The sequence below is a fragment of the Tasmannia lanceolata genome, unplaced genomic scaffold (genome assembly GCF_043159265.1).
Source record: "Tasmannia lanceolata isolate RefF3 unplaced genomic scaffold, GAP_Taslan_0.1 ptg000019l, whole genome shotgun sequence".
Taxonomy (NCBI): Eukaryota; Viridiplantae; Streptophyta; class Magnoliopsida; order Canellales; family Winteraceae; genus Tasmannia; species Tasmannia lanceolata.
In genome coordinates, this window is record NW_027518696.1 from 15200269 (window position 1) to 15228249 (window position 27981).

General features: G+C 38.1%; 3 protein-coding genes across 6 annotated transcripts; 2 read left to right on the forward strand and 1 right to left on the reverse strand.

Annotated features, from left to right (window-relative positions):
* The first annotated feature begins 1625 nt into the window (after positions 1–1625).
* On the forward strand, positions 1626–4466 carry LOC143852715 (putative glutathione S-transferase). The gene is made up of 2 exons (XM_077362280.1): positions 1626–2162; positions 4035–4466. The coding sequence occupies exons 1-2, from the start codon at positions 1854–1856 to the stop codon at positions 4395–4397; spliced, it is 672 nt and encodes a 223-aa protein (XP_077218395.1). The 5' UTR covers positions 1626–1853; the 3' UTR covers positions 4398–4466.
* A 10824-nt stretch (positions 4467–15290) lies between these two features.
* Positions 15291–18596, forward strand: LOC143852886 (putative glutathione S-transferase). The gene is made up of 2 exons (XM_077362525.1): positions 15291–15665; positions 17998–18596. The coding sequence occupies exons 1-2, from the start codon at positions 15357–15359 to the stop codon at positions 18358–18360; spliced, it is 672 nt and encodes a 223-aa protein (XP_077218640.1). The 5' UTR covers positions 15291–15356; the 3' UTR covers positions 18361–18596.
* Positions 18597–21639: 3043 nt separating this feature from the next.
* On the reverse strand, positions 21640–27786 carry LOC143853423 (E3 ubiquitin ligase PQT3-like). Of its 4 annotated transcripts, XM_077363180.1 has the most exons (10): positions 27237–27786; positions 26108–26207; positions 25774–25855; positions 25282–25445; positions 25085–25164; positions 23773–23934; positions 23533–23679; positions 23314–23376; positions 22997–23065; positions 21640–21990 (listed from the first exon to the last, which is right to left on the reverse strand). In XM_077363180.1, exons 1-6 carry the CDS (start codon positions 27400–27402, stop codon positions 23840–23842), a joined length of 687 nt encoding a protein of 228 aa, XP_077219295.1. In that variant the 5' UTR covers positions 27403–27786; the 3' UTR covers positions 21640–21990; positions 22997–23065; positions 23314–23376; positions 23533–23679; positions 23773–23839. The 4 variants fall into 4 exon arrangements, with proteins under 4 accessions (XP_077219295.1, XP_077219294.1, XP_077219296.1 ...); XM_077363179.1 differs by having other exon boundaries at positions 21640–23065; XM_077363181.1 differs by lacking the exon at positions 23314–23376 and having other exon boundaries at positions 21640–23065.
* Between the last annotated feature and the right edge of the window lie 195 nt (positions 27787–27981).

The following is a 27981-nucleotide window of genomic DNA, read 5'->3' on the forward strand; positions in this document are numbered from 1 at the left end:
ATTAAAATTCTAACTAAATTAAGGTAAATTAAGGTATAACCTAATCACGTCTTCATAACATAATCTTGTGGAGCAAAAAACTTCCAGGGAGATTGGAGGGAAAAAAAACTCCCTGGAAGTATCATGATAAAATAAAAATCCCTTGTTTGGTTGATCGCTTTGTTTGGTTGCTTGAACTGTTGGGAAGAAAAAAACTCTTCTACAAGCTTATTTTTGGTTCCTGGGAGTTTTTTTTTTTTTCCTTCCTGGGGTTTCGTGCGGAGTTATTTTGGTTCCTGGGATTAGGCACTGTTTGCGATATTCGTATCTATTATTTTGGAGATTTATAATTCTTCCGTTTTACTGGATGGAATTTCAATGAGTTAGGTCCATAAGAACCATGAAGTCCTAGTTTTCAATAAGAAATGAGTTAGGTCCACCAACCAAACATGGGTTTCCTGCGGAAATTCCACAAAAGTCCGAAGAATCAAAAAATTCGGGCAACCAAACATTGAATAGTTTGGAAATTGAAACCACAGAGCACACCAAATTTCTCTATAATCTCTGCAAATTTACGCATGCAATGATGTCAATAGATGGAAGACTTGAAAAAGTCTCCCATGCCTTCGAATATTCCCATCTCAGATGGAGAGAAACAGCCATGCCTCACTATAAATTGAAGGAGGAGTGAAAGGGTTTATACCATCCAAAAAATCTCATTACTATGGGAGAATTGAAGTTGATTGGAAATTTTACAAGCCCTTTCTCCCGTAGAGTTGAATGGGCTTTGAAGCTTAAAGGGATTGAATATGAATACATTGGAGAAGATCTCACCAACAAGAGTCCATCTCTTTTGAGGTACAATTCTGTCCACAAAAAAATTCCGGTGCTCTTACACAATGGAAAACCAATTGCGGAGTCACTCGTAATCCTTGAATACATTGAGGAAACATGGAAAGAGAATCCATTACTACCTGAAGATCCATATGAGAAAGCCACTTACACCCCTACAATTCATAACTACACAACCACTTATCAAACTTCTTTACCAACCGCCCACTACTGAATTAAACCACTCACAAGAAAAACTGTCGAATTAAAATCCTAAGAACCAAATTAAAATTCTAACAGTAACTCAAGAAAAACTGTCGAATTAAAATCCTAACAACCAAATTAAAATTCTAACTAAATTAAGGTAAATTAAGGTATAACCTAATCACGTCTTCATAACATAATCTTGTGGAACAAAAAACTTCCAGGGAGATTGGAGGGAAAAAAAACTCCCTGGAAGTATCATGATAAAATAAAAATCCCTTGTTTGGTTGATCGCTTTGTTTAGTTGCTTGAACTGTTGGGAAGAAAAAAATTCTTCTACAAGCTTATTTTTGGTTCCTGGGAGTTTTTTTTTTTCCTTCCTGGGGTTTCGTGCGGAGTTATTTTGGTTCCTGGGATTAGGCACTGTTTGCGATATTCGTATCTATTATTTTGGAGATTTATAATTCTTCTGTTTTATTGGATGGAATTTCAATGAGTTAGGTCCATAAGAACCATGAAGTCCTAGTTTTCAATAAGAAATGAGTTAGGTCCACCAACCAAACATGGGTTTCCTGCAGAAATTCCACAAAAGTCCCAAGAATCAAAAAAATTCGGGCAACCAAACGTTGAATAGTTTGGAAAGTGAAACCACAGAGCACACCAAAATTCTCTAAAATCTCTGCAAATTTACGCATGCAATGATGTCAATAGATGGAAGACTTGAAAAAGTCTCCCATGCCTTCGAATATTCCCATCTCAGATGGAGAGAAACAGCCATGCCTCACTATAAATTGAAGGAGGAGTGAAAGGGTTTATACCATCCAAAAAATCTCATTACTATGGGAGAATTGAAGTTGATTGGAAATTTTACAAGCCCTTTCTCCCGTAGAGTTGAATGGGCTTTGAAGCTTAAAGGGATTGAATATGAATACATTGGAGAAGATCTCACCAACAAGAGTCCATCTCTTTTGAAGTACAATCCTGTCCACAAAAAAATTCCGGTGCTCTTACACAATGGAAAACGAATTGCGGAGTCGCTCGTAATCCTTGAATACATTGAGGAAACATGGAAAGAGAATCCATTACTACCTGAAGATCCATATGAGAAAGCAATGGCTCGATTCTGGGCGAAATTCATCGATGAGAAGGTAATGGTTTTATTCATTTTTTTCTTCTGTTTTTTGGTCTGCAGCCTACTATTATGTTATTTTTATTTTTGAAGTGAAGAATTCTTTTTTTTTTCTTTTTTTTTTGGGTGTGTGTGGGGGGCGGGGGGTAACAATTTTCTTAATTCTAGATAAGAAGTCCTAGTAATGGAGTCCTAGCCATATCTAGTTGTTGTGTTTGTGTATGAATAAGTCCTAGCCATATCTGGAAGGAGATTCAACCACTTCTTTGCATTTTGTCTCCCACTTGCAAACACCAATTCAGAGAGGGAAACTCAGTTGCAGATGCCCTTGCAAACTTCGGCTGCTCATCAAGATCCAATTTGTTCTATCCCTCCTGGGCCTCCATGCCTCGCCTGGTAAGAGGGGCAGCAAGATGTGATGCACTTGGCCTTCCCAACATCAGAAGCAAGATCAACTAAGGGCACTCTCCCTTATAAGCATTGATTGCTGTCTTTTTCCTATGGCTTTAGCTTGCTATTTTGTCGAGTTAGAAGCTTCCCCTCCTCCTTTCTCTCTTTCTAGGTCTACGGCTTCCTGTATTGATGGCTAGGAGGTTTTCCCTCCTCTTGTATGGTCCCAACTTTTTATATATAAATTTGCCGATCCACCCCGGGGTCGTTATCTTTCCGGGTTAAAAAAAAAAAAAAGTGTTTGATTGTAGTTAGGAAAGATGGAGAGAATTCTATAAACATTGATCGTTTGGTTGCCACTTTAACTAACAACATCAAAAGGGCATTCCCCAATTTGATACCCAATTGGTACAAAAAGATGTGTTACTTCAGATTTCACTACACTGTTCGTTTGAGATTATGACAACAGAATGTGAGCCCCAAACCCTCAGAATTACATTCAAATTTGAGTCCAATAATAGGTTTAGGGCTGACAATCGGTTGCCATAGTCTTTAAAAAACAGGGCCTAAGCGAAACAAGAGAGGCTTCCTAGATGGAGATGGGTGGTAGAAATAGGGGTGCAACTAGGGTACATTTTTGGGGATTTTGGTTTAGCTTTTACCATAAAATCCTGCTGGGTTGATACGGTCGATTTTTGGGAATTTTAGTTGAGCATTTACCATAAAGCTGGCACTGGTTTTCTAATGGTTCCAATTCATTTTTTTAGCAAAAGCTCAACCCGACCCTATCCAAATCGCAGCCATAGATAAAAGGGTGAAAATGAAAAAAATTACCCTTTAATGGTCAAATTTTCAAGCAAATATCATCCCCACCAAAACCTACCTACTGGATGTGAGAAATGTTAACTATAGACTCTCTACCCGACCAATATGGCGCCAGAACAAAGTTCCTTTGGCCAAAGTTCATGATCTCTTTAAGCCCCCTAAACGACGCCTTACAAAGTTCATGATCTCTTCTGTTTTTTTGAAAGGTAGTTGATGATCTCTTTTGCCAAAGGAATGAAGTTCATGATCTATTTCACCAAACGAAAGTTCGCTTGTCCAAAGTTCATGATCTCTTTCACCAAACGAACAAAGTTCGCCCTTTTTTAACGGACATTCCCCTCTAAAGTTAATTAACTTAGAGGGGCAAATTTGGGGAACATTTCCAACAAGGGAACACCCTTCATTTCTTCAAGCCGTAGACACTTTGCACTCCTCAATTGGGCAAGCAGGCGAGGAGGAACTCTGTTACACTTTGCACTCTTTAATAATGATGAGATGTATTGATTACCCTTGTACCCTTTATCACTTTGGTCAATCGATGACTTCAGTAATTTCACTCTTAATCCCATTCTTCAATCTAGACCGTCGAACTTAGATTAATTTCACTCTTAAGGATTTCTGGCACACTTGCTATCTTATCTAATTGTATTTCATCATTTTGTTTTTTTTGTTATAGTGTTTGCCTAGCGGGCGAACAGCTTTCTTCTCACAAGGAGAAGAGCGAGAGAAAGCATTGGAGTCGACACGGGAGGCACTGAAAATTCTCGATATAGAGCTCAAAGGGAAGAAATTCTTCGGCGGAGAGACCATTGGGTTTGTGGATTTGGTTGCGGGTTGTATAGCTTATTGGCTCCCTATCTTTGACGAAATTGCAGAGATGAATCTTCTCTTTGAACAGAGGTTTCCATCTTTCTATGCATGGAGGGAGAATTTTATCAAGGTTGCAGTCATCAAAGAGAACGTTCCACCTCAAGATCAAATGCTTGTTATCTACGGTGAACGTCGGAAAAAAATGCTTGCAGTACCCACCAACAAATGACAACTTCTTTGTCACTTCCGTTTGTTATAATTGATGCTTGTTTGTGTTTTATGTTCATTATATAGAACCCAATAAGCTTGTGTTAGAATATCTTTTCTTCTTCGTAAAGGTAAATGATATTTGCACCTCTCTCTCTCTCTCTTCCTGAAAATTGAGATGGTCTGAACCCTTCATTCGCAATGATTATCAGGCCACCTATGTTGGCAATAACATAGATATTACATATCTTATGGTGTACAGGGGTTGCATTGAAAAATTATTTCCCTTCAAGAGGTGCATTGATCCAAAATACAAATCAGATTTTGGGTTGATTTTTCAGTTATGGAGGATGCTCTCTCTTTTCTTCTTGCACATGGGTTATATTTCAATGATGGTGAATGAGTTTTTATGGGTTAATTTTGTATATTAATTTTCATGAAAGATGAGATTACTGTTTCGAGCACACCCCTCAAGGCCTCAACCAAATAGAGCAATTATTTGCAAAATCATTAAAATACAATGACACATGCAATATAACATGTCGGAAGACTCGGAACCCATCTTTGCTTTATCCGGATCTATCATTGATAGGACCTACTTGAATCCCAAATGACCCATCAAACATACCAATTAAACATCTTTAGTATTTTTTAGTTTGGGTAACTTTTTGAACCAGCTGCATATGAATCAGTTCAGAATATTGGAGGGGATTTACCTGATACTTTGAGTCCTTCCGTCAAATTAAAGTGACGGACCGTCTACTGTGGGGGTCTACCTTATACACACTGAAAAGTAAGTGGGTGTAGTTGATGAGTTTGAAACTATAGGGTTATCGCTGAATGTGTCAGAAAGTTGAAGGGGTGTAACTATAATTTTGCCCTTTAATTTTTATGTTTGATCTCTGAATATGGACTTTGTTTATCCTTCTTTGAATGTTTACATTCTACAACCAAAAGTAATTAGATGTAAAAGTTGTTCAATTTCATGATCTTTGGGATATTAGAAACAAACTATAGGGCCTAATTAAAGGAGGGGTTTCACCATGGAATATGCCTGCCTCATTCTATTAGTCTTGCTTTCCTGGTGCTTTCTCATTACTTCAGAGCTTTCAAATACATGTTTTCTTATTCTGCTTATTGTTAGATTTTGATTTTTCAAAATCTTATTTTTTTGTCAAAAGAAACTGTTTGGAAAATGTTTTCTAAGTGTGTTTTGAAAAAGGAGAAACTTTTCTTTGAAAAGATTTGCTTTTTGCAAGAGAAAGAGAAGAGTGCAAAAGTAGTGTGAAAAAGATAGTCTCATACCGACTCATAAGAAAGAAAAAGTTGGGCTTATAAAGCCTTACTCTTTTCTTTTCTTTATTATGGTGCCCATTGGGTCTTAGCCTTGGGTTGAACCGCGGGACGGTGCAACGCATCGTTCGCACACACGCAAGCGCGCGGCGTGAGCAATGGGCTATAGGGCGCATAGTGGCACTTTTTTAGTCGCACTTTGCACTTCGCAGAAAGGGTGTTTTCCAACTAGAAAAGCCATCAGAAGCTCTATAACAACAGTAGAAATTGTCCATTCTAAAGAGAATTCGGATTTCTACTTTGGTATACCCAAAATTGCTATTTCCAACACAATTCTCTCTCTCTCTCTCTAATCCCCTACAAAGTTTCTGTTTTACTGTTTTAGAAGTTCTGTTCAGGTATTCTGTTTTCTGCAGAAACAGACACTTGTGTCTCAAATACTTGCAAAATTCAAAGGTGATTCAGGGCTTGATTCCGTTCAGTGCAGAACATCGTCAAGCAATCGGTTTGGAACCAGGCTTCATTGTAACTTGAAGGCGAGTTCGTGGTCCCCTTTGCACACTACTGGTGGGGGCGAATATCGTCTTAAGGAGAGCGTTTACGGGCCTTGAAGCATCTTCCTATCGTCTTATCTTTTCTTAGATTGAACCAGTACACAAATTTCTCCAACAATTAATACATGTATTATATTCCCTTAGGAAAACATTTTTGAAAACAGGATTTTATGTTTCGCTAATTATAGAATGTCAAATTGCCTTATATATATATATATATATATATATATATATATATATATATATATATATATATATATATATATTTTTTTTTATGATTATTTCTACCAAGTAGAAACCAAAAACATTTTCCTTGTTTAGAGTACGTGAGATCATTGATCTCACTGTTGGATTATTTTTGTTAAATTAGGCATCCATGGCTAGATTAAGAATGTAGTGAGCTAAATTAGGCAACCATCGCTAGATTAGGTACATATTTCACATGATTTAAGACGTTGACTGGACCTCACCCTCCTCATAATACAATCGATTTTATTAGGTGGCAGACAACTAATCTAGCCATCTGCTCGGCCCTATTTCAACTTCTTCGGTTTTTCTTACCTACGGTCTTTTCTTTCTTTCTTTCTTTTTTTTGTTGATGACATAGGGTATTCCCAACCCATTTTAGGGTGGGACTAATCCCATTCTTACCTACAGTCTTAGACCCAACTATACAGACATGGTAAGAAAAAAAGCCCAAAAACCATAAAAAAAAACTCCCCTCAAATATGATTTATTTTTGTCCATGTTTTTTTTTTACTTCTCACCCTTTCCTATTCACGTACCTTATAGAATCTCCTTCTTCCACCCTCCCTCCCTCTCAGCACTTGATAAACCAATTTTCCATGAAAAAGAATTTCATTTCATGGTAGCCAAACTGTCACGCCTCAAACCGAGATCCGGACCAAGCACGTAACAGCGCCACATATTCACAATCAAGGCCATGACAAAGATGCTGGAAGGAAATTTGCATGAGTAGGGAAGAAGAAGCTAGAGTTGCACCTAGATGGACCCCACCTGATCCTGGTTGGTTCAAGTTAAATTGTGATTGCTCAAGTTTGGGCAACCTGGGGCCATGGGGCATTGGAGGTATTCTTAGAGATGAGAATAGTTCCACAAAGTGGGCCTTGAAGTTAAATTGTGATTTCTCAAGTTTGGGCAATCCGGGGCCATCGAGCATTGGAGGTATTCTTAGAGATGAGAATACTTCCACAAAGTGGGCCTTTTCAGGTCCAATAGGAATTGCAGACTGTAATGATGCGGAACTGAGGGCAATCATCTATTAAAGTATATGCCATGAAAAGCCAGTAGAATGACATTTATTGACCAATAAAGATTTATTTCATGACATAAATGGATAATTATTTTAATGAATATGTGTGATGTGCTTATTTTATTACACATGTTCGTCCTTAGTTAGCACAGTAGAAATGCCATGCTCAAAGGATTCACAGATCCAAGGGAGCAAGGAGATATGACATCTCGGTTGTATGCAAGCCTTAATAGTTTCTAGTTGGGAATGAGACATGATATCTCTTTCTGTATACAATTAGCACCAGTCCTGCCTACATGCACGTGTCATGAGGTGACTAATCTAGGTCATCTGGGTAGTGGATCCAAAGCAAGAAGAGTTGGTGCGATTATTGGATCGTGCAACCGAACCAGATCAAACAAAGAACAACTTGTGGAGAAGAAAGTATAAAGTTGTTCATCCAAACAGGACCCTTCACATGTCCTTAGACCTGAGGGATCTTATTCTCCTGTCGGCCCATTCTAGGGTCTTAGTCTATCTCATAGTGATTCTAGTTTAGCGTCACATTCGGATAGAGCTATATCTTAGAGCAAACTCTTGAGACCAATAGTGATACTCAACATAGGATTCTTCGCCTTAAAATTTAGGGATTGACATCTACAATTTTTTCAGAACGGTAAGCCTATTAAATAGCCTAGCCAGGCGGACTTGATAAAAGGTTTATCGGAATATTTAATGAAACATTGAAATGTTTTCAAAAGATTTTACACATGCATTTGGAGGCCAAAATGGTATACCAAGAGTGGGCCAAGGGGGTAAGAGAAGTCCACCCCCCGTATGACTCAACTCAGTAGATGTAGTCAAGAAGAAATGACTTGCACATACAAGATGTGATTAGGGGTAAGATGATCTAACGGTCATCTTCAGGGTTACGTCTCGATGGAGGCTATTGACTTAATGCGAGTGTAGTCTCACTACTGAGCGAGATCGGAGTGGGGCCCACCAAAGGCTTCTGCAGGATCGACCGTCGGATCCTTGTAACGATCTCACTCATAACTCGAATGACCCGGTAACATCCAAACGGATCAGGGTTCCGTATTTTATGTAATTGCACGGACGGATACAATCCGATCGATTAATGTGGATATTTATTAATTATATATATATATATATATATATATATATATATATATATATATATATATATATATATATATATATATATACACACATGTCTTTGTTACGTAGGTAACAAGAGACATTAAGAGAATTTTTCAAACATGAATTAGAGACAAAATAACTCCCATTGGATGCGAGTTAGTAATTCATTAGGTGGATAATTAATTATTAATTAATTATTCATTTATTATGCATTATTAGATATTACTAATGTTATTAATAATAAGTATAATAATGTGAAATCCAAATGAGGATAGTTATTTCCAAACCGGTTATGCAAAAGTTGTGAAATTGGAACATAATTTGGAATTGGGATAGGACTACACATTTGGATAAGGTTGGTGGGCCCACCACACGCCCATAACAAATGGAGAGCTCAGAAAAACGTTCTCAATTGCTCAAAGGCTTTGAGTTGCACTCAAACTCCTCTTTGTATAGGAATTGCTAAAATGTAGGATCTACAAAGCAAGCAATTCATTTCCAACACAAACTTTTATGAGATAAGACCAAAATGGCTAGAGAATGATTCAAAAATCACTATCCCAATCAGAAAGGGGCGTCCCACTTAACCTTGGACATTTGGGAAGAGTCCTAAAGTTTCGAGGAGTATCAATACAAGTTGGTTTCTCAATTGGATAAGAACTAGGAGAGAGATACAAGGACTTACACTAAACAAACTCTATTTTCTATATATGGGAAAGGGCTGAATGTTTTCCAGAGCTAAGAGACTTGGAAATTCGCCCCCTTTCTTCCCCCATTCGGAAAAGTTGTTTGAAAAGTTGTTTTCAAAGAGAAAGGCTTCCAATTCAATTCTCTGATCTCTACAACAAAGGTACTGATTAGATCAAACCTTTTTGAAGTGAATACGAATTATTCACATCCACAATCAACGGTACAAAGAAAAGAATCCATCGGTTAAACTTGCGGAGTTTGCGGCATTCAGAACGATCGCAACCGTTCGAGGAGTAGATCAAGCAACGTGGTTCCTTGATTTCTTCTTCAAAGAGGTATTTCTTTATGTTTAATTAACATAATTAACCAATTTAGACTCTAGGATCTTGGGCAAAAGTAAGATCGAAAATAAAATTTAAAGTTCTATGGGATTTTTGTTCCGCTGCGCATAGCGATCTTGCTGGAGGGGAATAACCTTCCTTCATCCTCCATGGTATAAGGTTGATGTCAGATAGAGACATGGACAATTTGATTGTGGAAGGAGATTCCCTAAACGTCATCAGATGGTTGGAAAGAAGATCACCTCACCCTTGGAGATTTTCAAAGTATATAGATGAGATTTTGGATCGCGTCGATGGTCATGTGGTTCGATTTCATCATGTAAGAAGGTCAGTGAAAGGGGAGGCAGATCGTCTTGCTCATGAAGGAGTAGCTAGAGAGGAGTTAGAGATTTTTTATTCTCTCCCACCTTGAGGATTTATTTGTTGTTTGCTTTTTGCTTTCTTTGGTTTGTTTTGTTCTTATCCATGATATCCTTGATCATGTCTTTTTCTAATTAATAAAGTTATACCATTTTCAGGAAAAAAAATCAAGGCCATGAATATGCAAGGCATTCCAACAAAGCGTGCAATAACATAGTATAAATAAACTTACTACTTTCACTAATTTAATTGGCTAACAGACAGCGAATAAACTGTGGAAGCGACTAAAATTTTTCCAATGGACTGAATAATAAATCAACTAAGAAATGTCAACTACTGTCTGAATAAGTAATCAATGGGAATAATAAAATAAATCCTAGGTTGATGACTTCCTCACTCCCGTTCCCGCTAGACAAAACCTCCTGTTGATATGCATTTGTAAATATAAATAATAAGTGAGATAAAGCTCAATGAATAGACAATTCAATAATCAACAACATGAATGTCAAGCATGATCTACATTAATAATCAGGAAAAACTGCTAACTGGCAATTGCATGCAATAATTGTATAATTAGCGTGTTATATCTAGCATAATAACCGGTGCACAAAACTGGCACACAAAATTTACTGGCATCATGAAACTGGCCCAATGGTCTACATAAACAAGGGACACCTCCGCAAAACCTGCGATAAGTCAAGTCCCCAATAAATCCGGGGGAGACCCAATCCCCATCAATCTTGTGGACGATCAAGCACTCACAATACCTGTGAGCGACCCGATCCTCACTAACCCATGAGAGATCTCATCCACGCAATACCTGCGGAAGATGTTCACAATCCTGTGACAATAGAAAACTGTTCACAATCATGTGATAATCCCGTCCCTACAATACCTGCGGTAGACAACTGCTAGCTAACCTGTGAATCATCTCGCCCTCGCAACACCCGTGAATGACTTGTCCTCGCATTACCTGCAATAGACCTACAGCTGTGGCTTATGCCAAGACACCACATAGACCAATGAAAAATCTTGATGCAACAGTGATGATCTATCCAGATCCAAGATTGGCACAAAGGCCATACCGTTTTTCGTTTAACTTGGACATACCCATATCCCATAACTAATCCAACTAGCACCTTGTCTGGTTCGGTTGAGGCGCGTCTGGTTTCCTTTTCGCACGAATTTCCTTCTTGAATCCTCCGTAAAACCATGTTTAAACCCTCCAAAACACTAGAAACAAATTGATTAAACATCCCTTTTGATCTTTACATATTTGGGTTTTTCAAGAACAAAAGGAACGATGGAATCTTGGAAGAAGATCGACCTTTCATGCACCCAAATCATTGCCAACCAAACTCAATTATTTCTTCTCTTTAAAATCTGGTTTTCTCTTATTGAAAATACAAGACCATCTAAAATAGATCTATGTTTGTGATCCTAGCACAAATCTCCCATCCAATCACCAAGAAATTGATTAGAAGCTTGTTAGATGGAGATCAAACCCTAATCAATTAATCACAAACTCTAGATCAATTCCTCTTTAATCATCCATAACTCTCTTCCTTAAGAAGATGAAAGATCATGGAGAATCAATATTAAAGTAAGTAATAAACTTCAAGAATTAATCTCATGCCTTAAGAAAAACTGATTTTCTCCTAGGTTCCCACACTTTTTTTTTCTCCACCAAAAATCTCCCTTGGCTCTTGATCTCCCTAAAGCCCAAAAACGTTTTCTCTGAATTGATTTTATGCAGGATTTGGATTGGGGTGAGTATTTATAGACTTTAATTGAGAGTCCGAGTTTAGTAAGTATTAGAGAGACCTGGTTTAACTTAACTAGGAAACCCCCAAAAATTAAAATTCGTGTGGGACCGAAATTCCCCTCCCACAACGAATTCGTTTTGGGTTATTTCACAAACATGGCCTTTGTTGTGAGACACCGCTAGGGAGAGCAGGAGACTGGGACTTTGAGAGGCCGTGATTTTGGAGAGGATTAGAACTGGCTGAAAAACAAGGAAAAACAAACATATTTTGAGTAGTCTCCCGCCACCGACCCACCCACCACCACCATTGGGTAAACTAATATTCCATGAAAAAAATAATAATAATAATGGTTGCCAAGCATGGCCTAATTACGTCTTTAACAACTAGTTAAAAAGGGAAGTTGAGTCTTTAACAACTCATTATAAAAGGGTCAGCAATGATGTTATAAGGCCCCTTATTATTTTAACGATTTTGTGCATGCCTTATCCAAGCAAAAGAGTTCAAATTTTTTTATTTTTACTCCATGGGAAATGATATGTTCGCCCCTTTTAATTATTAGGGATAATTACATTTACACCCCCTCTAGTTTCTGACACATCCACTTCCACCCCTATAGTTTAAAAAGTGACAAATACACCCCTGTAGTTTCAATTTGTTTAAGGTTTGCCCCCTCAGCTGAAGGTTCGTCCATAGATTGAAGGGATAGGATGATCCGATTGAGCACACCCTATCTATGTCAGGACCCATCAAATGAACGCTTTGGATCATCCAAATAATGTGGGCCCATACCCGAATCCAAACACTCCCAAACGCTTTGGATTCGGGTATGGGCCCACATTATTTGGATGATCCAAAGCGTTCATTTGATGGGTCCTGACATAGATAGGGTGTGCCCAAAAAATCAGCTCTATCGGATAATCCCAACCCTTCAATCTATGGACGAACCTTCAGCTGAGGGGGCAAACCTTAAACAAATTGAAACTACAGGGGTGTATTTGTCACTTTTTAAACTATAGGGGTGGAAGTGGATGTGTCAGAAACTAGAGGGGGTGTAAATGTAATTATCCCTAATTATTATTATTATTTTCTTTTCTTTTCTTTTCTTTTTTTTTTGCGCGGGGGGGGGGGAGCAGCCTGCTCTAGTGTAAAAGAATATTCATAAATACACCAGAGGGGGCTGTTCCAAGTGAAAAAAAGGGGGGCGAATATATCACTTCCCCTTTATTATTTAGTTCGCAAGAACGCAATTTAATAAATAGATTCGCCTAGAAAATTCGTAAGAAAATACTAAAAGATAATTATGCCATCTAGAGATTAAGGACATCGCATGAGTAGGATCTAGGGGTGCAAGTGGGGCAGGTTCAACCCGGAAAAAAACTCGGGTTGGGTTGAGTTCAAGTCGGGTTCAGGTTCAGGTTGGGTTTTCTCAACCCGGGTTGAGTTCGGGTCGGGTTCGGGTTGAGGGCTTGGGCAACCCAATCCGAGTTCAACCCGAAATTTTTAATAAATTTTTAAGTTTTTAAGCTTAAAATCTCGGGTTGAACTCGGGTCAGGTCGGGTTCGGGTTGGCAAAAAGGGCTGCTCGGGTCGGGTCGAACCTCGTCGGGTTGGAACTCGGGTCGAGTCGGGTCGGGTTCGGGTTGAGTAAATGGTTGCTCGGGTTCGGGTTGGCCTCAACCCGAACCCGACCGGCCTGAGTTGCACCCCTAGTACGATGTAGTACACAATAAGCAACTTTTAGAAATGAGCAAAAAAGTGACTTTCTTTTTAGCATTTTTCATTGCATTGTTTACACCTACATGCTAGGACCCAAAATTTAGTGAAAGTGACTTTCTCTGTGGTCTTACTCTATTTCATATTATATATGCTTAAGGGTGTGTTTGGCGTACCGTTTGAAATAGCGTTTAAAACGCCGTTTTGCAAAACGGTGTTTTGCCAAACGACGTTTTCATGTTTGGTTGGCCAGATCAAAACGGCATATTAAACGGCAAACGGAGGTATTGTGTGTTTGGTTGCAAATGCCACAAAACAGAGTTTTAGTGGTAAAATGACAAAAAAGGGCATTGTTTGGTTGGCCTCAATGTAACTCAACTACTCTCTCATTAGGCCAAATATTAAAAGGTCATTAGGATCTCATTCAAACACTACTAAAATTAAACATCATTGCCAAAAAAATACAAAACAAAAGGTATAGGGTATGCTAAAGAGGAGGTGGGAAATCATTTTCAATTCAGGAAAAAACAGACAAGTTTCTCACATGGTGATGGGTAGGGTAGTGGACTAGTGGGTCCCACTATCATATCTTAAAAAAGTGGGACCCACCTTTTGACTCATAAATACATGATATCCTCATAATTTTGCAGGTGGCCCCACTATCTTTCACATCCAGATTATTTGTCGGTGGTTCGGCCGATAAACTCTGGTTCCGCCCACTGCCTATCTTCCACGGAGCCATTACGAGACGTGTAATCCAGTAAAAGAGAGGTCTTTTTTCAAAGAATTGTGCATGTATAGAAGGCCCCTATGGTCATATTTGTATGGCAAGAATTTGTGGAAAAGTTAGGGAAGGAAAAATATTTCTAAAATTTCTTACTTTTTTTAGGCTTGAAAAAAAGATAATCGGAACAAACCCAATTCAAATTTTGTTTAGAGAGACTTACAATTTATGATAATATCCTTCCAAATTAATCATAATCAGAGATTTTGTACGGTGTAATGTAAGCTCTTCCAAAAAAACAAAGGTGTAAAAATGGATTTGGTGAGGGTAAACATGTAAAAACCCAAAACCCAAAACTCCGTTCAAAACGGCGTTTTGCAAACGGACCTCTCCCCCTCCGTTTGCAAAACACCGTTTTGAGGGTTCAAAACGGTGTTTCAAACGGCGTTTCAAACGGAGGCTGCGCACCCAAACACTCCCAAACGGCCGTTTGGCCCCAAAACGGTGTTTCAAACGCCAAACGGCGTTTTAAACGGTACGCCAAACACGCACTAAGAAGAATTTTTTTGGGAATGATACACCCACCCCCACGCCCACCCCCACCCCCGACGGATAAAATCCCCCCTTTTAACATTATTCGGAGAAGTTTTAAAGGCAAAGGAAAATGTTAAAGGGGGTGAATTTACCCTCAAGCAGTGAACCATTCTCACAGAAACAGTTAAAGTGGGGGATTTTATCCATTTAGGGTGTTGACGGGGGGATATCATTTCCCATTTTTTCATAGAACTAAGCCTATCGAACAATCCCAACCGTTCATATATTATAATAGGTAAATGAACAGTTTGGAATGTGAAACGACGAGGCACCAAAAATTAATCTATGCAAAATTGCGCATGCAATGATGTCATGAGAAGGTTGGTTTTTTAAAATCTCCCAATGCCATTCTTCTTTTGGGAACACGACATGAATCATCCTCAGTAAACTATTATAATTGCACCGACAACTTGAACAAATTAAAGTCTCTAAATGTCTTCGAATATTCACATCTATAGAGAGAAACCGCCATGCGGCCTCACTATAAATTGATGGGGCTGTAAGGGCTTCTACCATCTAAAAATCTCATTAAGATGGGAGAATTGAAGTTGTTTGGAGCTTCTTTAAGCCTTTTCTCACGTAGAGTGGAATGGGCTTTGAAGATTAAGGGGATTGAATATGAATACGTTGAAGAAGATCTCAGCAACAAGAGTCCCTCACTTTTGAAGTACAATCCTGTGCACAAAAAGGTTCCGGTGCTCTTGCACAAGGGAAAACCAATTGCGGAGTCGCTCGTTATCCTTGAATACATCGAGGAAACATGGAAAGTGAATCCGTTGCTGCCTGAAGATCCTCGTGAGAAAGCCACGGCTCGATTCTGGGCGAAATTTATTGATGAGAAGGTAATGGTTCTATACATTTTTTTTCCTTTGTGTGCAACCCACTTGGATTTTGGGTGCAAATATTGTACCCAAAATCCAAATGGGTTATAGAGCATTCCCCTAGTTGACACCCAGTTAGGACAAAAAGTTGTTTTACTTTAGATTTAACTAAGCAACACCCAATTAGGACAAAAAAAGTTGTTTTACTTTAGATTTCACTAATAAGAGAGGTTGATGTTTTGGAACCACTAGCTAGACTCTCCTCCTATTGCTCTCTAGCGGCTAGAGATGATTTCTATCTTTTTGAGGGTATTCTGGTCATTTCAAAAGTGACAGATTCTCTTTCTTCTTCTTGGACACACATATGGCTATTATAAGACCGGAAAATGCATTAATTCAACCCCAATTTGTCCCAACTATCTTTCTTGTCTTCTGCAAATGTGGTCAGGACCTTGAGGATAGGTTCCATTTGTTCACTCACTTGCCATGGAAAAGTAGAGACTTTTCTTCATTATCTCTGGTTACGTGCTCAAGTGAGACATCGAAGAAAAAGTCTTCACTTTCTACTATCTTTCCATGGCAAGTGAGACAACCAAATTGTTTGTAGGGGTGTAAACGGATCGAATTCGAATCAGATATGGCTATATCCAAATTCGATTACAGAATTCGGATTCGAATTCGGATTTGACGGATATTTAATATCTATTACCGAATTCGTATCCGCCGGATATTGTTCGAATTCGGATATTATCCGTATCCGGTAAATTCGAACATTTTATTGCAGCACTTTATCTTCTCCTTCTTACTCCTCGAATGAATTTTCCAAACCCTAAAACCAGACCTCTACCTTCTCTTCACAAAATTAACTCTCAAACCATAAAATATATGAGATCGTCTTCTCCCTTTTAAAAGAAAGGCAGAGAGAGAGAGAGAGAGAGGCGGTGGGGATGAATGATTGTGTTGATAGTGGTATTTGGGTTTTTTTTTTTTTTTTTTTTTTTGTATATGATGGAATGGGTTTGGGCTATTTTGAACAGGGGAAGTGGGAGTGCTGATTGTGGAAGATGAAGAGAAATGGGGATGGAGATGAGAGGGGCGGCGACGGATTTTGGTGGGGTTGGAGGCACCAAGGAATGCCGAAGATGGTGTCTCAGCCTCCTCCATTCTCCTCTCTCGTTTCTCCTTGCAAACCTTAGAAGTCCCTCTTTTCATTGCATTTTGGCTTTTTCTATAACCCTAAGTTGGAAAATTAATCTGGGCCGTCCATTTACCATCAATGACCTAGATGGCTTTTTTGCTTTAGAATTCTCAAGAAGCTATGACATCTTCTTTCAATCACCATCATCCATTTGTCTCTTTCATCCTACAGCCCACATTTGTTGTTTCATAAAGAAGCCATGTCAAACTCCAAGAATGCCCTTAAAATGAGAGATTACTTCATTTCCTACCAAAGACACTTTTTGTTTTTTTTTTCTAAAAAGAAAATTCACTTTTCTTTTAGAAACAAAAGATAGTGTGTTATTACTAAAAATAAATATTAATGATATTATTAATAATAAATAAAAATGATTTACTTCTCGGATTCGGATATTAAACGGATCAGATATACCATTTACCAAATTCGCATCCACTAAGAGCCGGATATCTCATAAACGGATTCGGATAATATCCGCTTAAAATGGATCCGGATAATATTCGCTTTAAACGGATTCGGATGCGGACGGTAATCGAATTTTCGAATATACATTTACACCCCTAATTGCTTGTTACTCAAGAATGATGGAAAAGATGCCCAAGATCACTTTTAAGTCGTGGACACTTTGCACTCCTCATTCTTGCCAATGGGATCTTCGTTAATCTTTCTTATCTATTTGGAAGAAAAGACTCCACTTTCTACAATCTTTACTTGGCAAGTGAGGCGACCAAATGGTGTCTTAATCAAGAATGATGGAAATTAAAAGACCCCCTTTAAGTTCTCTTTAAGCCATCTGACTTTTTGAACCCCTACTTTCTTATCTAATTTTTTTTAGCAAAAGATAACTACATTTCAAGTGAGAAAAGGTTACAGTAGGTCAGTGAGCAAAACTTGCTCAACATGCAAGCAAAATCCCATAAGGCCCCTGATTTGACTAATCGATCTGCAACATCCTTGCCGCTGATAGGAACATGGACAAAAGAAGAAGAAGAAAATCTTAGGTTGCATAAATTTTATCCAAAAAACATAGTTAGTCTTCGAGGACCTATGTGCATTCTTACCTTGAGCACAAGAAATGACATTTTAGGAATCACCTTCACCTTCACCTTCAACTTTCTTATCTAATTGTATTTCATTGGTTTGTTTCTCATGATGTAGTGTTTGGCTAATGGGCGAACAGCGTTTTTCTCACAAGGTGAAGAGCGAGAGAAAGCGTTGGAGTCAACACGGGAAGCACTGAAAACTCTTGATGAAGAGATCAAAGGGAAGAAATTTTTCGGCGGAGAGACCATTGGGTCTGTAGATTTGGTTGCCGGTGCTGTTGCTTATTGGCTTCCTGTCTTTGACGAAGTTGGAGAGATGAATCTTCTCTTCGAACAGAACTTTCCATCTCTCTACGCATGGGGGGAGAATTTTATCAAAGTTCCTGCTATCAAAGAGAACGTTCCAACACAAGATCGAATGCTTGTTATCTTCCGCGGACTTCGGGAAAAATTTCTTGCAGTGCCCACCAACAAATGACATCTTCTTTGTTGCTGCTGTTGCTACTGTTTGTTACAGTTGGTGTTTGTTTGTATTTTATGTTCACTATGTAGACCCCAATAATTATGAAAATCTCCAAATCAAATAAATTTGTGTTGAGTAATATCTTTTCTTCTTTGTAAAGGTAAATGATATGTGTACCTCCTTTTGTTGTTGTATGTGTTTATATAGGGTATTGATCCTAAGTAAAGCATCAGTTGGTCCCACTTGCATCCCATTGAGATGGTCTGAACCCTTCATTTGGAATTATTATAAGGCTAGCCATGTTGGAAATAAAATAGATATCACATCATCTTGTGGTACATGGGGGTTGAATCGAAAATTTCTTTCTGTTTAAGAGAAATTACGTCGTGCCCGGGACCGCACAAAACTAGTAATTGTTGGTGCATAAGCTCAGCTAAGCTCAACTCCACTAAGCATTTGTCCCAAACTTAGTTGGGGCGGCTAATGAATCCTTTAGAAAAATTTTATGAAGAAGGTGAAAGGATCTACCCGGCTCAAATTGACTAAGTCTAATCCTGACACCAGTTGGGTTCGTCTATATGGATCATTTTCTTTCATTCTCTCCTATCCAAGGCCATGTTCTTTATTAGGTTCCTAAACCTCAAGTATTTCCTCACTGTTTCTACCCAATTTGTTTTCGGTCTGCCCCTACCTCTTTTTTACTACATCAACTTGGCACGAGTCACTTCTTCTCACTGGAGCATCCAAAGGCCTACGTTGGATATGCCAAAACCATCTTAAGCGGTGCTCTCTCATTTTCTTCTCAATTGGTGTCATCCCCACCTTTGTACGGATGTCTATATTTTTAATTCGATCTAATCTTGTGTGGCCGCACATCAATCTAAGCATTCGCATCTCCGCTACACTCATCTTATGCACATGCTGCTTCTTGGTGGCTCAACATTCTGAGTTGTACAGCATGGCTGGCCTCACAGCTGTCTTATAAAACTTTCCCTTCAAAATTGTTGGTGCAGAAGCAAACTTTAAAAAAATTTCCATCCCTGAATCTTCGAACCAAAGACGTAATCACATAGATCATCACTTAGAGAACACAATTTGATAGAGTGAAGCACAATCGAATCATCAAAAGGGTTTTGTACATACACCACAAGGGTGTTTGTAGTTGTATACCTATTAGATCTCAGACCGGTGAAGATTGACGGTCAAGATCAAAGTTAGATACTCATATGAGCTTAGGGAAACATGAAAGGATTAGGGTTTTCTTTTTCCGTGTCCGTCTTCTCTGTAAAAAAAAAGACTCTCATAACTCATAAGAATACAGAGAGAATCCCCATCACACTAAAACTCAAATTATCTGTAATTCCAATTATGCCCCCAAAATCTCTACACATCAGGGGCATTGTAGGAATTACTGTTCATCTCTTTAGTAATTACAAGGATGCCACTCGTAGTAAAATACCCTTGATATTTAGCATATTTATAATAATGCCATTATCTCTTAAATGTTAAATTTCAATGTACTTTCCAATCAAACCAATGACACAAACTAAACCCTTATTAGCTCCCGATCAACCATCCAACTCCGATCCCTCATATTGAGACCTAAACAGGTGAGATCTATAGAATAGGGGTGCCACTAGGGTTGATTTTTGGCAATTCGGGTTGAGCTTTTACCTTCAAATCAGGTCGGGTTTGGGTTTATTCCTACTATTTTTTAGCAAAATCTCAACCCGAACCGACCCAAGTTGCACCCCTATTATGGAATCAAGCATCCTCGCTACACCGAGAGCATTGTACCAATGCTGCACTTTGATTTCCACAGAGGCGGAAATTCACCTTAAAGAAAGCACCCCAGTCCGTGCCTCATCTCGCCGCCGCATCAAATAATAGATTTTACCAACGTTGTTTACTTTTAGTTTTACACAGGCGAACCAAATTTACAATTTGAAGAAATTCAACAACAAAAAGTGCCTTTGTTTTTAGCATTTTTCATTGTAATTTTTTTCCAATACATGCCCTCTAGGACTAGGGGTGCAACCTGGGTCAGGTGAGGTTGAGCTTTTGCTAATAAATGAATTTAAATCAACCTGAAGCTGACCTATTTTCCAATAATAGCTTAACCCGAATTCTAAAAATAGGCCCAGCAGTTACCTTTTATCATTGATAGTGAAAGTGACTTTCTCTGTAGTTTTCCTCAATTTCATATTAAGATGAATTTTTTCATAGAATTAAACCTATCGAACAATCCCAACCATTCACATTATAATTTATTTTTAAAAAAAAAAAAGAGGTAACTATATTCCAAGCGTAAGAGAGATTACAGACACTACAAGAAAAAGGAGATTCAGCGACGTTCACGACCGTCGGTAAAATCCCATAAAAACGCCGCTTTACGTAACACCGACAGTTTGGCGTAGCGTCGGTAATTCCATCGTGACTAAACCCTTTTACCGACGTTTTCTAATAACCGTCGGTGTTTGTATTTATACCGACGCTTTAAAACGTCGGTAAAGTTACAGAAAAAATTGCATTGGAAAGATACATTCACCGACGGTTGAAGGTAACCTTCGGTGTATGTATTTATACCGACGCTTTAAAACGTCGGTAAAGTTACAGAAAAATTGGCTTGGAAAGATACATTCACCGACGGTTGACGTAACCGTTGGTGAATTATTTTACACCGGCGGTCATGAACGTCGCTAAATGCCGGTTAATGACACTTCGATGCACTTTTCCGTTTCTATATACGACGCGCATTTGTACCGTCGGTATTTATGATATACACTGGCGGTTGTAACCGTCGGTGAAAGGTATAAAGGCGTATAGTGTTTCGATTTACCGACGGTTTTAGGATCGCCGGTGAATTTTTTTTTTTTAATTGTTGTAAACAGAGCAGCAAATTGGGGGACTTAGAACCTGTATAAATCCTGTACCCATTAGAAAATAACATGAATCTGTTGGCATCTAAACAAGAGAAAAATAAGGCATCCAAAGTCACCAAACAAATCATTAATTTCCATGTAAAATTAACCAAAACATTTACCCATTATAAAGTAACATGTACATATATATTGGCATCCAAACAACATAAAAAAAGGCATCCAAAGTCGTCAAACAAACCATTTCCATCACTACAACAAAAAGGGTCTTTGGCAGCGGTCATAACCGCTGCTAAAAGTCACCAAAACCGCTGCTGGTACTTTTAGTAGAACATGTTTATAAACTTCCTTACAATATACATAAAACTTGTATACGCACATCACATTCACAAAACAATAACAAAAACTATAGCCCAGTCAAAAATGTAATCCAATCACTTCAAAAAAGCCTTGGATATATGTTCCCCTCTTGTGATTTGCTACACAAAAACTTCTTGCATATATTCGCATGTCTTGACATACAGGATACAAGTAGATAAACCGAGAGAGTAGACGTGATGATACAAACTCCTCACATACATTTGTCAATCGGATGAATATCACATCAAGTTAACCTTTACCCTAAGCATTTTAGCATCAGTTTTAGTGGAAATTCAGCAGAGATGATGCTTTATGTGAAGGATACGAGAATACAAAGACATAAAGAACCAGAACCAGAACCCTCTATAATTAAAACCGGCAATTGAGTGATAGTTTGTGCTTCTACCTGGAAGGGTAATGAATTTACACCAGAGGTTTTGGTGGTTAGTGCATGCTTTCTCAAGCTTCTAAGTTCGTAATTCATGATTTGTTGGAAAGTCATTTTTCATCACGATCGATGATACTAGAAATTTGTGAAAACATTTATATAATAGATGCATTGGGAAGTAACAAAGATAATGGTCCATTGAGATGGATCCATAAAATATTAAAAAGAAAAATTGACCGCCATTCTGCTTTCTACACAAAGATAAAATCCAGTGGGTGGTAACAGGGGTGCAACCCGGGTCAATTTTTGGGAATTCAGATTATTCCAAATCATTTTTTAGCAAAAAGCTCAACCCGACCCCACCCAAGTTGCAGCCCTAGGTGGTAACGAGCTGCAGTTGTACTCTTCTAACTATCTATGAAACTTAGAATTCATGAATAGTTTGGCAATGTAAAAAATCCACAACGAAACTATAACGAGCTTGGGACAATATATTCAAGAAACCAACTCTAGAAACGGAAAGGGATGAAAAAGAAGGAAGATGTGAGGTTGGGTAAGCACATTCCAGTACTGGATATTTGAATGCTACACAGAAAGCTTGATCCTAAGAACACGACTTTATCTAATAATTACCTCTGCATTGGGAATGTATTGGGAAGGTTTTATTGCTTTCTACGTAGTTTGCATAAGGGCATTGGAAGTGTTTCAAATGTTTGGAAAGGGATAGAAGTAGGATAAAAGATAAATGGAGAAACTTATTGGAATCCAATAAGGATGAAGGAAGCTTCGTTGCAGAGAACAACATGAAATGTGAATGGTGGGAAGTAGGTATCAAATAATGCATAAAATTGGACAAAGACGAACTGAGGAGAAAGGCTTGGGATTCCAAATAAGAAATTGAAAATACAAAATGACTAGTAAAGGAGCAATCCATGGTAAAAAGCACCAATACAAACTTCAGTTTTAAGCATTCCCAATTCAACATGTAATGTGGAAGATAAGCATTAAAGCGGTTAATAGATACCTGAGATAGAAAATGCCTTTCAACAGCTTCCACCAGCTGCTCCTTTGAAGGATGGAAGCTCATGTCATCCTTATTACAAATTCACAAGGAATCAGTTAAATAGAACCTTATTACAATTTCACAAGGAATCAGTTAAATATAACACAACATCCGTCTGATATAAGAGTGTATAAAAGTTATTCTTTTTTTCTTAACTAAATTGTTCAGATCACTGTTGCGAGGATAGTTCATTTAGCCCACTTCAATTGTGAAAATTAAATAAAAAACTAAAAAAAGAAGAAGAAGAATAAGAAGAAGAAGAAAGAACATTGACTCACAAGTTTAAAATGCCTCCAGTATCGCCACAAAGCCGCAGTCTCCAATTTCCTTAAATCCACCGTCTGAAATGCATTTCCATTTAGTTGCAACCATTTAAGCACAATCCATGGAAATTTATTTTTAAATACAAAATAAACGAAAGATATAAAACAGTAACAGGCAAAAAAGGAAACAGCCATGAACAAATGAACTATCTGAAATAAATAAAGACGATATACCAGTGCCCTTCTAGGAGTGTTCCTTGACCCTAAATCTGAGCCACTGAATGAGACATCCCCACAGTCATAAATTTCTTCCTCTCTTGGCACTTCAATGACACTAAGTGCATTTCTCTGAAGTTTCACCTCATCGCCATTCGTTAGCACCTAAAAATTCATTACAGAAAGACACACATTCAGAACCAAAAGAATTCCCCAAAATCACGAAGAGATCATGCATCACAAAAACAGGGACTCTACCAGCCAGTGCCAACTGCCAAGTCCCACTGCCTTTTCCACAACACCTCGAAGACCGACCAGGACAGACCTAGTCCGATTGTTTCCCTGATACCAGGTCATCTGCGAGTATATTTGTGGCCCCACATACACAAGATGATTTTGAGATTATGTGATCCCTGATACCTGATTGAAATTGCAAAAATTACTGAGAAATTGTAGACAATATTCAAAAAAAAAAAAAAAAAACCGAGAATTTGTAGACATCGAATCTCCAAAAGGCATAAGGGCCCAGAGATTTAAATGGACAAACAAAAAATGAAGCCAAATATTATTCAAATAATTGCAATTTCCAACCATTCAAAAAACTAATTCAAATAATTGCAAACAGATCCACAGACCAAATACAAAATAGGCCCATAATTTATTCATCATACTATTATTTAAAACCCAAACACTGCAAGTACAAATATAATGGAGTAATTTGATCAAAACTAACAAAATCAACATCCTTCAATTATGACAGAACGTGACAAAAAAAACAGCTTTTCTTTTGCATTATGTAGTCTCTACCTGTCACGGTTTCTGAAATCTTAGCTCAAACAAATGACTGAATTTCCCTCACACAGGGAGAAAATAATGTATGCAGTGCAGACGAAAGTCACAAAATACAATTTAAATCCAAAAATACAGGCATCAGAGGCCAAGGTCAGAGATAAGCAATTTCTCCTGTTTTGATTGATAACGGGAGATTCTACATTGAGAGATAAAGGAGATAAAATATTCCATGCTGTATAAAATGCCCTGCAGAGTAAATGTTTAAATCATGAGCACAGTATTAATTCACAGAAAGACTCGTGGGTGGGCAGGAATATCATCGTACTAGGCACTTTGCATCTATAACAGATGTAGCCTTGTGGAGGTGTTTTTCGTTCCCAGCCACCACCCCGGGCTGCAATTAAAAATTGTACATATCACAATCCCAAAGAGGCAAAAACAATTGATTCACATTGAAAAACATTGAGAGCATATGGAAATCCAAGAAAGATAAAATGTTTGCTAGTTTAGACTTTAGCCAAAGAAATGCAAAAATTATACAACATAAAGTGGACACAACACATAAAGCATATGGAAATCCCCGAAAGATAAAGCATTTGATAGTTTAGAGAAGGAAATAACAAACTTATACAACATAAAGAGGACCCGACATGTATAAAAACCACCCACAAAAGTAGCTAGAGGAAAAATACCATGCGAGTGGCATGAAGAAGATACCAGGAAAATATTATATCACAACCCAATGTTTTAAAACTAAAAAGTAGAAAGGAAGAATTACCAAAACCACGGCCAGCCATCATTCTACCACCCATACTCCTCCCAAAGCCTCTTCCAGAGCCAAAAGCTTCTGATGTTTGCCTGCAATACCAAATTAAACTGATGAGAACATGACAGGCAAGGCAAACAAAAAATTCCATATTGGAAAACAGAAAACCCATTATCATATTAGACGGGATAATGTGGAAAACATCTCACCCTTGCCAGTCCAGAGCAGAAGTATTGATTAGTGCCTTAAGCTTGTTGTCCTCATCAGCCCTATCAGGAGGAACAACTTGCATTGGATTGACTGGCTGAACTGGCAGCATTTCTGGAATAGCATATAAGTCATTTCCAAATTCATCCCACTCTGACTCTTCAGGCTGCAAATTCAAGTAGAAACCAATCATTATTTCATCTTGCCATTGCTAGCAATTTACTCACAATCACAGCACCTGGATATCATTCCAAATTCCATGCAAGCACTGAATAAGACCAGCTCATGATGGAAAGAATAAAGCCCTGTTCGTTTAAGATTATGACAGCTGATTGTCAACACCAAACCAATTATTGGGCTCAAAATTACATTTATATTTGAGTCCAATAATCAGTTTGTCCCTCATAATCGGTTGTAATGATCTTAAAAAAATAGGGCGTAAACATCTGAGATAATTATTTTCAACAAAGCAATTTGAAGGGGCTTGAGCTTACAAATCTCATAGCAGATGAATCAGCAGCAGAGAAGCTGCTCTTTGGCTGAAGAACTTCTACATTATTCTCTACAACTGTTGGCCTGCAAACATAGCACAGACCCCCATCCTCAAGATCCTTGGTTACAATATTTTTAAGTAGTCACATTCAATTGTAATGGTACTAGAAAAAAATTTACAATAGAACCAAAGATCCATATGCCACAAAAACTCCAAGAATACAAGTCACGCTAAACAAGAAGAGCAGAAACAACATTCATCTTCATCAAGTACTTGAAACATAAAGCAAAAGAAAACGATTACAAATGATAAAGATGTGAAGTGTAAGTTAGTACTCGTCTGGTTTGGAAACAATGGGCATGCGAGGCAGTCCGGGAACTCGACGAACTAATACAGATGTATTTTTTGGTATCAACGTTGCTTCATCAGCATACTCTGAAATTCAACATGGCATAGAAAGTGTATAAATAATGCAGAGGGATTAGTCCAACTCATATACCCAAATAAAGAATGTCTGAAACGCGATTTGAATCATCCAATTAATAAACCTAGGGAAATCATGGAGTTGTGTTGTTTGCAGCAGCCAAAGAGCCCAGTCACTAGGGCATCGGTGTTCGAAACGGACACACGCACTAAAAAAACACAGGCAGCCTATTTCTGCTCTATGAATGCCCCAATTCACAGGGTGCTTTGGCAACTGCAGATAGTATTCCTCAATAATAAATCCTAAACATAATAATCTTAAAACCCAGTCACCCTAATCAAGGCAGTGATTCAACCCTAAAATTCTGACCCAGATCAAGGGGATTGAACAACCCAACTTTTCCTCCACCAGGGCAATTGCTTCAAAAGAACCCTAGGCCTCATATACCCCAAAAAAAACAAAAAAAACACAGTGGCAATCACCAGAAAAAGACCAACGCCAGTGATTCAACCTTAAAATTATGATCCAGATCAAGGGGCAGATAGTATTCCTCAATAATAAATTTTAAATATAATAATCTCAAAACCCAGTAACCCTAACCAAGGCAGTGATTCAACCCTAAAATTCTGACCCAGATCAAGGGGATTGAACAACCCAACTTTTCCTCCACCAGGGCAATTGCTTCAAAAGAACTCTAGGCCTCATATACCCCGAAAAAAAAAAAAAAAAAACACAGTGGCAATCACTAGAAAAAGACCAACGCCAGGTCCTATCCTAACCAGATAAGGTAAAACTACAAATCCCCCTTCTCAACTCAACAAAGCCTTTGTCCCAAACTAGTTGGACCTACAAATCCACCTTAAAAAGGAAACATAATTCTCTGACAAATGATCAGTTTGGGTGTGAAACTCGTGTGTAAACTGCAATCTATTAGATTAGGATTTATTATTGAGCTGAATACTGATCAATTTAACCATTTAACCAGAACGAATAATGTGAATAAACAAAATCTAGTCTTGAAAAAAAAAATAACAACCAACCTTCATTAGTCTGGGCATTGGAGACCATAAGGTCAAAATCAGTGCCCCTGCCCAAATGCTTCGACTCGAATATTTTTTCTTTCAAATTTGCAACTGATATGAAATGACCATCGATAGATACAGAGTCGTAATCTTTTGCACTTTTAAACTTATAATACACATCCATATTCCTTTTTTTTCAAATTACCCTAAACTGAGCAGAAAAAATCAAAGAAGAAAAAATAAACAAGGCTTGATATTACGCCCCACTTAAAAATAGAAGAGTAAAGGTAATTATCTTCTTTTTATCTGTGTCTTTCCTTTCTTCAACAAGGAACCCTAGACGATCTCTTCAATAACCAATGTATGAATCCAAATACACCAAATTTATCAGAGATTCTATAACAACGACGCTTCTAGATGAAAAAAATCTTCAAGATCTGAAGGAACTTCGTAACAGAGTCTTTTCAGAACACATATTATTCAGTAAAACATGAAACTAAAAGGGAAGAGAAACATAAAAACCCTAGAAAGCAGTGCTAAAATTATGAAATAGAAAATAAGGGAAAAACCCATATCTTACCTCCAAACACACCTAGGGTTTTCTCAGATTTTCGTGCTCGAAATCTCCTCGAGGCGAACAAGAGACAAGCTTGAGGATGGATTGATTTTCATGCTCAAAACCTCCACACGCAGACTGATAGTCTCAAACAAACAAAGGAAAAATCAAGTTACGAAAAAAACTAAAAATTATACTGATCTTAAC

Coding starts and splice junctions, on each gene's coding strand:
- LOC143852715 (XM_077362280.1), top strand. CDS start 1,854: ATGGGAGAATTGAAGTTGATTGGAAATTTTACAAGCCCTTTCTCCCGT. Junction 2,163..4,034: donor CGAAATTCATCGATGAGAAG/GTAATGGTTTTA, acceptor TTTTTGTTATAG/TGTTTGCCTAGCGGGCGAAC.
- LOC143852886 (XM_077362525.1), top strand. CDS start 15,357: ATGGGAGAATTGAAGTTGTTTGGAGCTTCTTTAAGCCTTTTCTCACGT. Junction 15,666..17,997: donor CGAAATTTATTGATGAGAAG/GTAATGGTTCTA, acceptor CTCATGATGTAG/TGTTTGGCTAATGGGCGAAC.
- LOC143853423 (XM_077363178.1), bottom strand. CDS start 27,402: ATGGATGTGTATTATAAGTTTAAAAGTGCAAAAGATTACGACTCTGTA. Junction 26,208..27,236: donor CAATGCCCAGACTAATGAAG/GTTGGTTGTTAT, acceptor GTTGAATTTCAG/AGTATGCTGATGAAGCAACG. Junction 25,856..26,107: donor ATTGTTTCCAAACCAGACGA/GTACTAACTTAC, acceptor CTATGTTTGCAG/GCCAACAGTTGTAGAGAATA.